We start from the raw sequence: 13,042 nt of genomic DNA on the forward strand, positions 1-13,042 counted from the left end.
CCCCATCCCTAGAAACATTCAAGGTCAGGTTGGACGGGGCTCTGAGCAACCTGATCTAGTTGACGATGTCCCTGCCCACGGCAGGGGGGTTGGAATAGATGACCTTTAGAGGTCCCTTCCCAACCAAACCATTCTATGATTCTATGATTTGTTACTTGGAGGTAAACTAAAAACACCTTATGTGCTCCGTGCATTTCTATATGTAGTTTTGGGGCAATTTGAACCCATAAGAAATTTTATTTATAGTTTTGGGGCTTCACTCTCAATTACATTAAAATGTTCCTCTGTGTCAGAGACACAAGCATAGGACAGTCAGCAATGCATTTATTGTGGATCAGAATCAGTATGATTGACTCAGATTGACACTTAATCAGAGTTTCAGGCCTTCGTCTTGCAGACACTTCTGTCTAACTTACCTGATACTTATGATTAGGGTCATGGGATGATTCAGGATGGAAGGGTCTTCAGGAGGTCTCTAGGCCAACCTCCTGCTCAAAACAGGTCAGCTGTGAGATCAAACAAGATTGCTCAGGGCTTTGTCATATCAGGCCTTGAAAACCTCCAAGGATGGAGACTGCACAGTGTCTCTGGGCAGCCTGTTCTCCTGCCTTACAGGGCTCATAGTGAAAATGTTTTTCCTTATATCCAGTCTGAAGCTTCTTTTACTTTTAACTTCTGCCTTTTGTCTCTCGGCCTCCTACCACGCACCACTATGAACAGCCCGGCTCCAACTTTAAGCTCTAGCCAATTCTAGAAGTCTGACTTCCATCAGTTTAATATCTTGTCTGGAAATCCTTCAATGTTTTGTTGTACAGAACCTGAACTTGTAAATGCAACTTTGCTTTGCTGTACTTGCATCAAAATTTATTTTGAAGATCACCCCTTGAAGACTTGCTGTTTCTGATGCTTGTTCTTTTGCTGGGATGTTCTTCTGAAAACTACTCCAGGTCCTAAAAAGCTTCTCACATGTTTAAATATATATATATATATATATATTTTTGGGGGCAGCAGGCTAGTTGACAGTGCCCTGACTGTCATTCAGTGTATTTTACTGGGTCTTTGTCAAGTGTGTGACGTGACTCAGGTGACTGGCTTTTTTCCCTAAAATAATTAAAGAAAAAAAAGCAGGTAAAGAAACTTGTTTAGTATAGTTAAACCACACCAAAAGCTTTATGAAAAGAAATTATTTCTAGTATTTGTAATGAGCCAAAACTGAAGTTGCAAGAGCTGCTTTGCTGAAAATTTGCTGGAAGAGCACCTCCTTGTGATATAGTGAAGATAAACATGAAGCCTGTCATTAAAATCAGGGATGTAATGCTTATTTTTATTAAGCACGTCACTGCTGAAAGAGCTTTGCTTATGATTGAATCGGTGATCAGAAGTTTCTGTTAATTTGCAATAAATTTAATTCCCCAAACTTAGACTCTTTGAATGTTCTTTTATTTCTATTTGTTTGAATGTCTGTTGAAGTTGCATTGACATTACTGAATAGGCCTTCGAAGGGCTTTAAATCAGGTTCTTAGATCTGTGGCTTAACTGAAAGGATTCTTGTAGCAAATTGAAAAATACAAAGTTATGGCCTATTTTTCCTTGCACAGTTTTGTTTTTTTTTTTTTTTCAGACCTCAGTCTACTTATGCATTTGACAATTTTTAGAAATGTCAGTGATCGAGCTACCTCCATCCTTGCCCTTTCCACCTCTGTTTTCCATTACCAAAAGCAAATTCCTTCCACTTTTGTGGACCTGGGAGGTGGAATGTTGCAAGTTTCAAATTTAAACAGAAAAGGAAATGTGAGTAAATTATAAAGCATGTTTCATTCAGACCATAAAAGTCTTTGAAATGGGATAATTCCCTTTTGTGAGAATTTAGCTCTTTTAGACATAAGATGCTCCAAAAGAGGTCAAAGTGCGGAATGTGTTAAAATGCTCAGTATCATTTTACTCATTCAGAATTGTTCTGATGCAGTTTATGAAGAGACATATTAGCATCCTGTTCTTGTGTGTGTGTAGATCAGTTACTGCACAAAAAATACATTTTTACTTCTAGTGCATGCTCGCAGACTACTCTTTGATGTTGTGACTTCTTGGCTTTTAGCTGCTAGAACAGAACACTGTTCATTCCTAAGCTTCTTCACTAAGTGCAATTGATTTATTGGTGGTTAATCTACATCCCAGCTGGTTAATCTACAAAGATTTTGATTCTAATCAGGAACGGAACTGATCTTTTTCCTCTCGATTCTCAATTTATTCCCTTTCTCACCCCCTCCCCTTCTCTCTCTTTGTGTCTTTTTTTTTTAATTAAAGGAAACACCGAGGAGGCTGGAAGGCTACTGGGCAGCAAGAATGTCCGTGTCAATTGCTTGGATGAGGTACAGCGAAACTGTACAAGCATTATGCTGGGTTTAGCAAGGAAAATACTAGGTCTGAAGGCCTTCTTGTTGTTAAGTAACACTGCTATACAGACTCCTGGAAATCAGAGTTATTCTGAAGATATTTCTAGCCTGCAGCTGAATGATGAACCTTTGAAGCGCTCTTCCTTTTTTTTTAAGAAAGTTTAAAGATTAATGTTACTTAAAGTACTGCACTGTTTGTATCTTCTCTCAAGTTCCTGCATGAACTTTGGTGTCTGTAAGGTAAGATGAACACTGCAGCAAGACACGTGGGGGTGCTCCCTGAGTTCTTGTCACCTCCACCAAACTGTAGTCCCTCTGCTTAGATAGCAGCAGACCGTGTGGATAAATAATACCTGTCCCCATCTCACGCTTGCATCTCATCGCCCAAAGCCTTATCCTTGCAGAACAGTAAACGTACTCAGTGAGTGGCTAGGTCAGAAGTGGAAAACACACTGTCTTTTGCAGAGACAGATGTGATAGACATGTAGAAGGTAAAATCCTTAAGTGCTACCTGAAACGGGAGGAAGTTTGTGGAGAAAGGAACCTTGTGTGATATTTATATGTTTCCTCTTCTTTTTCTTTTTACAATGTTTTTCTAAAGTGTGCAACATTAATATGAAGAGTAACATGGAAGCAAAACTGTAATTGGCCAGTTTGCATGTTAGATCAATGTGTAATTTATCAATTTAAATGTCAATTTGTGTTTTTTCCCAGCTTTATCATTTTGTAGGATCACTGGGAAATTCAGGCTAGAAGGGACCTCAGAAGGTCTCTAGTTCAGCCTCCCACTCAAAGCAGCTTCAACTCCGAGGTCAGATGAGGTTGCTCTGAGCTTTATCCTGTCTGGCCTTGTAAACCTCCAAGGATGGAGACTGCACAACATTTCTGGGCAACTTATTCCACTGCCTTACTGTGCTTGTGGTGAAAATGTTTTTTCCCTTATGTCTGAACCTCTATTTCAACTTTGCTCATTGTCTCTTGCCCTCCTCCCACCATAGCTGAAGAGTTTGGCTCTGTCTTCTCAATGATCTTCTTGTAGGCACTGGCAGGCTGCTGTTGGGTCCCACCAAAGCCGTCTCTTCTCCAGGCTGAACAAGCCCAGTTCCTGCAGCCTCTCTTCACTGCACAAGTGCTCAAGTTCCCACCATGTCTTGGTGGTACTCCACTGAACTCGCTGCAGTTTATCCATGTCTTTGTTCTACTGGAAGGCCCAAAATTGGACAGGGTATTGTAGATGTGGTCTCATGAATGCTGAATGGAGGAAAATTATCACTTCATCTACTGGTTATCTTCCTGGAATGTTGTTAGCCTTTTTTGTGCTGCCAGCAGATCCATTTTCTGATTGTTCTTAAATACAGTTAAATATTTAAACCTTAACTTCTAATGTATGAATTTCAACACGCTTCTGACAAACTACTCAAACTAAGCTTTACAGTAAACTTTAGGAACACAAGGTTCAATGTAAGTATGTTTGCAAGTGTGCTTTATTGTATGGACTTTAAAAGCTTTTCTTTTAGTGTAGTTGCTGAACTAGTGCTGAACGACTGCACCCTTGATGCAGTATTAGTGCAACATGCAGGATTACTGTTGAGAGGATATGGTTTATTAATAAAAAACATAACTCAGTTATGCCTCAGGCTATTGTTAAAGAAGAACAGTATTAACAATACTTACCTAATGCTCACATCTGACTAAATACACCCAAGGCACATAAGGCTTAAAAAGTTCATGCAATGGACTTCTTGCAGTCTCCTTTTTATCCCCAAGAGTGTGTAATGATGCATATTGAACAGGAAAGGGTTCAGATTTGTTTAGGATTCTTAAGCCATCAGTCATCTCATGTCAACTTTTAGAGTTTTTCTATTATAAACCATTTTCTCTCTAATGTGTTATTCTAATATCTATACATAAATAGAGTGTGTGAAACCCAAGTTAAAGGTTAGCTTCGTCTGTTATTCAGCGTTGACACAACTGGAGGCTGCTTATTTTCTTCTGCTGCTGCCTTAGCTGTTTATGCTGAAATTCACATTATTATTTATATTACTACTTAACTTATTTTATTAATGTTAAAAGGAAACAGCCCTGAAAATTGAATGCTTAGATATTGAAATGGGAGCACAATTCAGTTGGGAACTAAGAACTCATTTCCTTCCTTAAAGTCCTTTTTACATGAGAGAATCCACAGAATGAGCACAGGTTTAATGTAATTCTCTCTTCTATTTGTGGTACAGCAAACATGCAGTCACAATTTAATAATTTCCGCAGGCTGGAGAATCCACAGCATCCAGAACATATTGCACTTCCTGATTTTAAAAAATAAACACATAAGATGTCCCTTTAATTTTTGGTTTGACCATATATTCTAACTGCTTAGATCTGCTTTTTTCTAGATTAAAAACTGCTGCCAATCAGCAATCTTTCCTCTATGTACCTTTAGACAAGGACCAAGTCACATTTTAATATCCTCCAAATGCATTCACTTTTTAAGTATCGTGCCTAAAGTTATGTTTCTTCAGTAACTGAGCTATAATCATGGCTCTTTTCCAAATCCTTTCCAGTTGTTCCAGCTTCTTCCTTCAAAAGCGTAGGCATGAGCTGGACACGGTGTTTCAGCATTGCGTCTGCTGTTGTTACATGTATTTAAAAAATAAAAAAATCGCTCTTCTGAAGTCTATTTGGTTTTCCTGCCCATGTGCCAAGACTGACTCACCTTTCACCTCCTCCTATCTGCAGTGCTCTACTGGGAGCAGTAGGTCACTTGAAAGCAGAGTATTTATTCAAATTAGTTCCACAGATGCCCGTCTTCCAGAAGTTTGTAGGTATCCAGCAGATACGGTCCTGGTTTTTCCCAGCATCTTTTCTGACTGAATCAGGATTTTTTGTTGTTGTTTCTTTGTGTATTTAGGTAGTCAAAGAAAGGAAAGGTATTTAAGCTTAATCGCTGTCTTTATGGAAACAAAGAAATACATAACTCTTCCATAAAACTTGTCTTTAACAGTTTGACTCTGGCAAATTTAAAACTTCTGGGGCATTTAAGCTCAGGTGTCCCAAAATATTAGGACAAATAGATGGGCAATGGAAATGGATGCAAAATAAGCACAAATACATTTCATTTAAATGCACACTGCTTAGTTATTTTTTTGTCCTATTTTAGTTGGAGTGGTTGCTAATTTGGAAAAGTAGTATAGAAGAAAATGTTCAGGAATTTTCTTTTCCCTGGGAGTACAGAGCTTGTAACTAGTGTTGTGACTTCACGTTGGCAGTTTGCTGACTTCAACTCCACCCATTTGCAGGGTGTGGCTAAGATCTTTCAGAGTATTACGGAAAGGCAGTCTAGAGGAAGTGCATGGGATTTCTAGCCGTGGAATTTTCCTCCAGTCATGTTGGTAGTTAAGGCTGCAAAGGAGCACTGTAGTACTACAATCCCATATTTTCTGCAGATCGAGCAGAGAGGCTTGACCTGAAAAGGCTTCACAGTTTTTCTGTATTTAAAATAATTTTAAGGTCGTTCATAATCTTCATATATAGAGAACTATCATAACTATCGTTTGGCATTAGCAGCATTACTTTTTTCCTCTAGTTTGGTAATTCAGCTGTTTACTTCTGTAATAAAATACATCTTTTAGAAACAGTCCTCTTCCATATGCTAATTACAGAACTGAATACTTTCTGGGAATTACAGCAGCAGCCTGCTTATTAGTGTATGAGATGTGTAGCTTTACTTGTACTGATTATGTTCAGTGGAGGGTTCTTCGGTTAATCTGTCTTGCTATTCCAGTATGAACTTCCTATGCTAGCAGAAAATGCGCAGATCCTTGGCCTTTATTGAGGAGAAAGAGTTCTGTCTTTTGATGTTTTTTACATAGTATTTCAAAATACACAAACCAAAGAAAATTCAACAGCTATGAAGAATTATCTGGTTTCAGTTGAGGTCGCTGACTGATGCAGACTTCAACTTTTCATCGCTGCAGATGAACAGAAAGATCATCAGAGAAATCTAATGTGTTACATATGTGAAACCAGCAGCTCAGCAGGATGACTATAAAGGAGGAGAACTATAGCTATGATCGACATCTAAACTCACTGAACAGTAGTTCATATTCTAATTAGTTCATACTTGGCTATAGCTAAAATTACTCGTGCATGTATCTGTTGACTACCTTCCAAATCCAGCTTACAGTAAGTTCAAGATAGGTAAGGGCAATCTTACTCAAAAGCTTTAAGGGTGAAATTTCTGAAGACTTTCATCCAGTGAATATTCAAGCCATGTGTTTCTAGACTAGCAGCATTCAGTACCATTTCTGTTAAAAGTCAGAGACATTTTTGCAGTCCAATTCCAAATACCTACCTGAGCTAGTCTTAATGAGTTCGTCTGATTTCAGTAGTGCTCCTCCTTTTTATTTAGGAGAGTTGATTTTGAAGACATTCCTCAACTCGTATTTCTGTGTTCCTTGTGACACCTGCTCTTGTTGCATCCTATTTTTCCTTTTTAGTAACTTCCCAAATATTGTCTCAAATAAAAGCCAAACCTCCAGTCTATGTGTTTAGTTTGTAATTTTCTGAATGAATACAACTGGTACAGTTGCCTGAATCTAAAGAATAAAATAAGGCACTTTTTCCGTGTTAATGTGGGGCTGGGTTCCTCATTGCAAAATGAGCTGGGAAAGGGAGAGGTGGATGCTTTAACAGTGTCAGCACACAAGTGTCTACGACAGTTTTTCAGCTAGGGTTTTTACAGTCTTTTGGTTTTGTTTTTTCTTTTCTTTTCTGGTTACCCAAATCACCTCTGACTTAAACTCTAGTTAGGTAGCTAGTATTCACACATGCAGTGTCATAGTGTGCCCCAATACCTGCTGAGGAAGCTGCTCCAGTGTCATCCAGCCCGTGTGCGCCATCTTGGCCCTGTTTCCACAGTTGAGTAGAAGGGTGAAGTGAGCATGAGAAGTGTAAAGCACTGGGAATGTTAGGACCACTTGGATTCCTCTTTTCTCTTGAGTAACACGAGTCTATGTGGCTACTTCAGTAGCAAATCATCAAGCGTGTTATCCACAAAACAATGGCTTATAAAAATCTACATGTATCATGTCTATGTTCTTACACAGTCAGCGTGAGTGTTTAAATGCTTGCAACATAGCCAGTTTTTCTGCCAAATGTGCACAGGTCACTGGGATGCAAGATGGTCTGTGTATTTTTTTTGTTTGTCCCAACTCTTGCTCCCTGGCCACCCCCCACTCCCCAATTCCCCTGGGCAACGAAGGTTGAGAAACAGTGTTGTTGAAAACTTCCTCCGTAGTTCCTAGAAGGCAGAAGGTTGCTTTTCCAGTTTATTTATAAATTTGTTTTTATTCATCCTGTGGAAGCACAGCACTCCCAGGTGCTGAAGAGAGAGAGACTGACCTGCTTTCTTCTTCCCCCGCTTCTGGCGGTGGAGTCCAACCCCTCCCTCACTCTGGTACTCGTCTGCCCCTCCTGCCTCCCCACGCATCCTTTTCTTCCCTTGTTAGCTGATTCAGCCCACTGACCCTGCAGTAGTATTTTTTTCTTCTTCAGTTGGCTCCTCCACCATGGCAGCATTAGGTCAGCTTAGCTTTTGGAATCCCATCCCTCAGTCCGCTTCTGGTGTATTTTCAACATCGGGAACTGGGAAGGGTGGTGTGTAATGAATGGCTGGGCTGGCTGTGCCGTGAGGCATAGACCCGTTGTGCCAGGGAGACCTTGTTTGCCGATGAGCTGAAGAACCTAGTCAAGGGAGGTGCCAAGCAATTTCTAGAGGCACTGCAACTCTATTTCCCATGTACAGTCAGACATACAGGGAATACTTACAGCCCTGCAGAAGGCAGGAGATGTTAATTTTGCTCCCTGTAAACCATGTAACATCCCTGCAAAGTAAACAGAACTGGAAAAGATTCATTTTTGTCCTAGGGAACGAGGTTAAAAGACTGGATTTTTGGTCCGAAGAACGTTACATAGTAGCTGCTAGAAAATGAATTCTTCATCCTATGTTCCATACTGGAACAATAAATAATTTGTTTCATCTGTATGCTTAATAAACTGTCTGCTAGTTTAGTCTTTTAAGTCTGTTGTATTGACAATCCAAATGTCATCTGTCAGAAAACAGACTGTTGCTGGAGCTGTCTTTGATATTCAGCCTGAGAAGAGTATTTGCAGTCGTTTCAGTTTCTGCATAGGAACATAATACAGGGTACCAAGCTTTTCCAGCGAAGCTGGTGTCTAGCCTGTCCCTTTTTTGTTTGCTGTGAATGTGAAAGGCTGATATTAGTGTGACTTTAAACCCAATTTTCTAACAACTGTCCACATGTTTTCTGCTTGATATGTTTTTTTTGATCCACCCCACGGCCTGACACTTTCAAAATTTAATCAAAGGCTTTTAAAAAAAGTTTCCCAGGAGAGGGGGATGACAAAAAAAAACCAAACCACCCTTTCCTTTGTCCTAGAATCTTCAGACAGATTTTTTAATTGAAACAACTGGCATTCAAGATATAACCAAACTTAAAGTCATTGTTTTCTTAAAGTTCCTTCTCCCGTCAAAAACCTTATGGTGTTCATTCATAGCCCCTTACAGCAGTACTTTTCTGCACTGCTGACGGAGGCGCATCTATACTATGACTCCAGACTGGGATTGGCCCATAAAAATTGCTGTCAATATACCATAATATAACATAGTATAGCATAATATAACATTTTATATATTAGGATAGAAAGCCTTTACTTACCTTTAAGGGACCACAAATGAAACCTAGCAAAAACAATCACAAATTTGTTTCATGTTTGTGAAGTGATCTCTTCAGGTCTTTTGTTTCTTTAATGGCAGTTTATATTGCAGTTTACCAAAATATTTCAGGTTACTAAAATATAGTGCATCAAGTAATCATTTTTTATTGTTTTCAGTTAGGATGGGGAATAATGAAAATATAATAACTTAAAAATTGTTATTATAACTTTAATTTTCCCAGTTTCCCTCACTTTTAGGAATTTTTTGAAAATTATACTGATAAATTTAACTCAATTGTGTTTTATTCTATCAGAAATTGAAACAAGAAATATATTAAGGCTCAAACTGACCATTACATTATTTCAGAGTATCACATTACTATGCGTTTACAGAGCTGCAGTAATGGTGTACATGAGTGTATTCATGCACACGGCCTTAACCTGCAAAAAAAGGAAGAAAATGCAATTTTTATTTCCTTCAGGGACAAACTAAGGAACACACCCTTGTATTCAGCGTTGGAGAGTGTTCTTGGGCAATTACTATGTCTTGGCAGATAACATGATTCCTGACTTGATGTCAAGTGAAAATAAACAGCGTATTGGAAAAAGCATATCAAATTCTAAAAATGGAATGTCGTGCAATTTTCTCAAACAGAACTGCGCTTCTCCTTTCCCCTTTAGAGGGAGAGAGCCTGCACTAACAATTCACCCTAGTTCTGAAAATTTCCCCTAGGGTTTGCCCAGGTTTGCATTTATAATTACACCAGTGCAACTCTAGTAAAAGCTCAGTGCCTCCCTTGCTGAAGCTAATCCTCTTTGTTCTGGTGCAGTTTATCAAAAGGCAAGGTTTGAGACTGTGTGGTTGTTCAAGTCTAGCTAGAGCTGTGTATCTTTACAAGGGCTTTCAGAGCTCTGGCTAATGTAAGATCACAGACACGATACCAAAAGGGTGGATAAGTGGGAGAGAGGAGGATAGCACAATTACCAGTAATCATGACTAAAAATGAGCAAGATGGGTTTCAGAAACTGCAAATCTTTGTAATGGCAAAAACAGCAAGAGCCTATTCCTCATTTTCTTGTTGCTTATCATATAATGCAGGGGAGAAAAGAAATAACTTAGGAACCTAACAAATTTTCTCAAACAAGCTTTTCCCGCTAGCAGAAGCATTAGTTGTCTTTAACACTAATGTCTTAAACAAAAGGCCAATGACAAATCGGCAGTAAATGGTTTTCATTTATTCAACACTGGTCTGTTTTCAAATACATAGCACAGCATAATCAGAGAAGTGACATGGAAGTGGAAAATCTACTGCATGTTGGTAACCGTATTTTTTCATGAAGATTTTGTGAACTTTGTTGTTGTTGCCAACTTAAATATTATGTGAGGCTTTGGTAGTTATACTGAGTATGTATGTACGAGTAAAAGTTAGCAGCGGTATGAAGATCAAGAGATATAACTAATTCTTTGTTGTACGCTACTTCCTTCTTCTTTCTTTTGTTAGCATGGCATGACCCCTCTAATGCACGCAGCGTACAAAGGGAAAATAGACATGTGCAGGCTGCTCTTGCGACATGGGGCTGACGTTAACTGCAACGAACATGAGCATGGATATACTGCCTTGATGTTTGCTGGACTTTCAGGTAACTTCTTACTAAACTTGGCTCACTGATTTTTATGACATTGATAGGTACAATTTGCCGTAAGTTAATTATTTAAAGGAAAATGTCGACACCTTTCTATTACTCAGGGTTACGGTTACTTACGTGAGCCATGTGAGTATGTCAAGACCAGTAGAATCATCAGGACAGTGGAACAGGATAGCTACTGTTCAGGCTCGGGATCTTTTTTCATATAAAAATTGACTTTGTTGAGTATTTTGAGGCATATAGTCTATCTGTACTTTGTCGTGTTTGTCAGATCTCAAAATTCAGTCTCCTGAGACTGTTTCCTTGTGCAGTGGGATACGTTCTGTTTAATTATACCGTGTTACACTGAAAAAGATGCTGCACCAAACTGCCTTTTTTAGGACTACAAATCAGTAGCTTTTACTAATATTTGAGGCTTGTCAAATCAATCCTGTGTTTTTCAAATTTTGCCTTTCTCCTACATTATTTTGGCATTATCCTGTGGACTTTTAAAAATGTACTTAGTAAGTTTTAAAAACGTGTTTTCTCACATCAATTTTCCCTCTCACCTTACTTTTTTTTCATGAGAGTGCTTATAGCTGTATATATCTTCTCTGTCTCAAGTGGTGGTTTGCAGCTTTCCTCTTGCTATTCTTTTTCCCCGATGAAAGGAATAATTATTTCCTTGAGTGAGAAGAAAACATTTCATAAAAAGCATTGTTCCTTCTGGGGAAAAGATTAGATTTGGGAATATTAGGTTATTGTAAGTATCTTCTACTAGGCCACTTACGTCTTCCCAAAAAGGAGATTCTAGGGAAGTAAGATTTCTTAGCAGGTAGAGTTTAAACTCTGCCTTCTTTCATCGTAAGTATAAAAAAAGAAAAGCATATGTGTGTATATGAACCTTAACTGGATCATTGGATTGCTTTTTCCCAAAAAGATTTGGGAAATTTCATCCTTCTGTGGCATTGAGTAATATCAGAGCTGCAGCAGATAGATGGGAAGAAACTCTTAGGGGTTGTTAAATGACTGCAGCTTTATGGAAAATGCTGGATTTTTACCATTTTCTCACAGCTGACCTTTTAAGCTGTCATCCTGGGCTTGAATGCTTCTGAATGTTGACTTTAAGGTCAGTTACCTGTGAGTGCAAAAGGTACATGAGCACTACTGACACAATGCCTTTGTTTTTAAATCAGAAACATTCGTTTCCATCCACCACCCCCTTCTTTTTTTATATTCTCTTTTCTGTACTTAGCATATGCACAAAAACTGATAAAGGAAGAATACCTTTGAAAGCAGAACCAGCATGAGTGGTGACAAGTGTCCTTATTAGTCTCTGAAGGGCACCAATTAAGTCATCTAATCTTCCCATCAAATTTTAGCTTCATTTTACTTGGTTTTTAGCCCAGTCTGAACACCCAGTTCCTGCTGCGCGAAAGGAACAATCTGTTCCCTTCTCTATGCTCCTGCTACATAATGGTACTGGATTTGTTTTTCTTAGAATAGCAAACGTTGTAGTTGAACTGTCAAACTAGATTAGTAGAATTTGCTTCTATACTGCTATCTAGAGGGACCAAGCTCTAGTGTAGTTATATGCATATGACTCCCATAAGCTCCACACTGTGCATTACAGACAGCAGAGCTATACCCTGCCTGAATTTAGTTTTTACTTTGATTTGACCCTCTGGAACCATAAATAAGGAGGCAGCACTGTGCCTTTCTTTTAATCCATTCTTAAAATAATGACATTAAGAACATTCATTTCCCTCAGTGTTATTCCTGGTCTTTAAGAAATTTACTCCTTGTTTTTCTGCAACGTAAAGAATTACAAGTTCTGGTTCGTTCTCTCTCATTCCCCGTATCTTCCCCCCAAATTCAGGAAACAAAGAAATCACCTGGATGATGTTAGAGGCTGGAGCAGAGACTGATGTTGTCAACTCTGTGGGAAGGACAGCAGCTCAGATGGCTGCTTTTGTGGGTAAGGTGAAAGTCTATTCTCATTTCCTAAATTCCTAAAGAAGTAAAATGTTAGATTCTGCTGCTTTTTACTGGAGAAACATTATTTAATGACCTGTTCTGAACGGACACAGTTGTTCAGCTTTTTTTCCACGTCTCATCCTATAACACAGTCAATTTGTGTTCTGTTCCCATGCTTTGTTTCATAAAAGCACAAATGATCTTATCTGTAAGAATAGATGCTGCTGTTCTCCAGGTGTGCAAGGTTTTGCGATATCATCTCTTTCCAAATAGTAAGAGGAAGCTGGTAACATCTGAGGTGTCTGAAGTGCAGG

General features: G+C 38.8%; 1 protein-coding gene across 1 annotated transcript in view; it reads left to right on the forward strand.

Moving 5' to 3' along the window:
* The window catches only part of ANKMY2 (ankyrin repeat and MYND domain containing 2), a 42,674-nt gene that overhangs the window by 16,919 nt on the left and 12,713 nt on the right, over positions 1 to 13,042 (forward strand). The window contains exons 2-4 of the mRNA XM_009326119.1: positions 2,305 to 2,369; positions 10,628 to 10,766; positions 12,631 to 12,729. Of these exons, the coding sequence (XP_009324394.1) occupies positions 2,305 to 2,369; positions 10,628 to 10,766; positions 12,631 to 12,729 (303 nt within the window). The remainder of the gene's footprint in view (positions 1 to 2,304; positions 2,370 to 10,627; positions 10,767 to 12,630; positions 12,730 to 13,042) is intronic.

The sequence above is a fragment of the Pygoscelis adeliae genome, unplaced genomic scaffold (genome assembly GCF_000699105.1).
Source record: "Pygoscelis adeliae isolate BGI_AS28 unplaced genomic scaffold, ASM69910v1 Scaffold15, whole genome shotgun sequence".
Lineage (NCBI taxonomy): Eukaryota > Metazoa > Chordata > Aves > Sphenisciformes > Spheniscidae > Pygoscelis > Pygoscelis adeliae.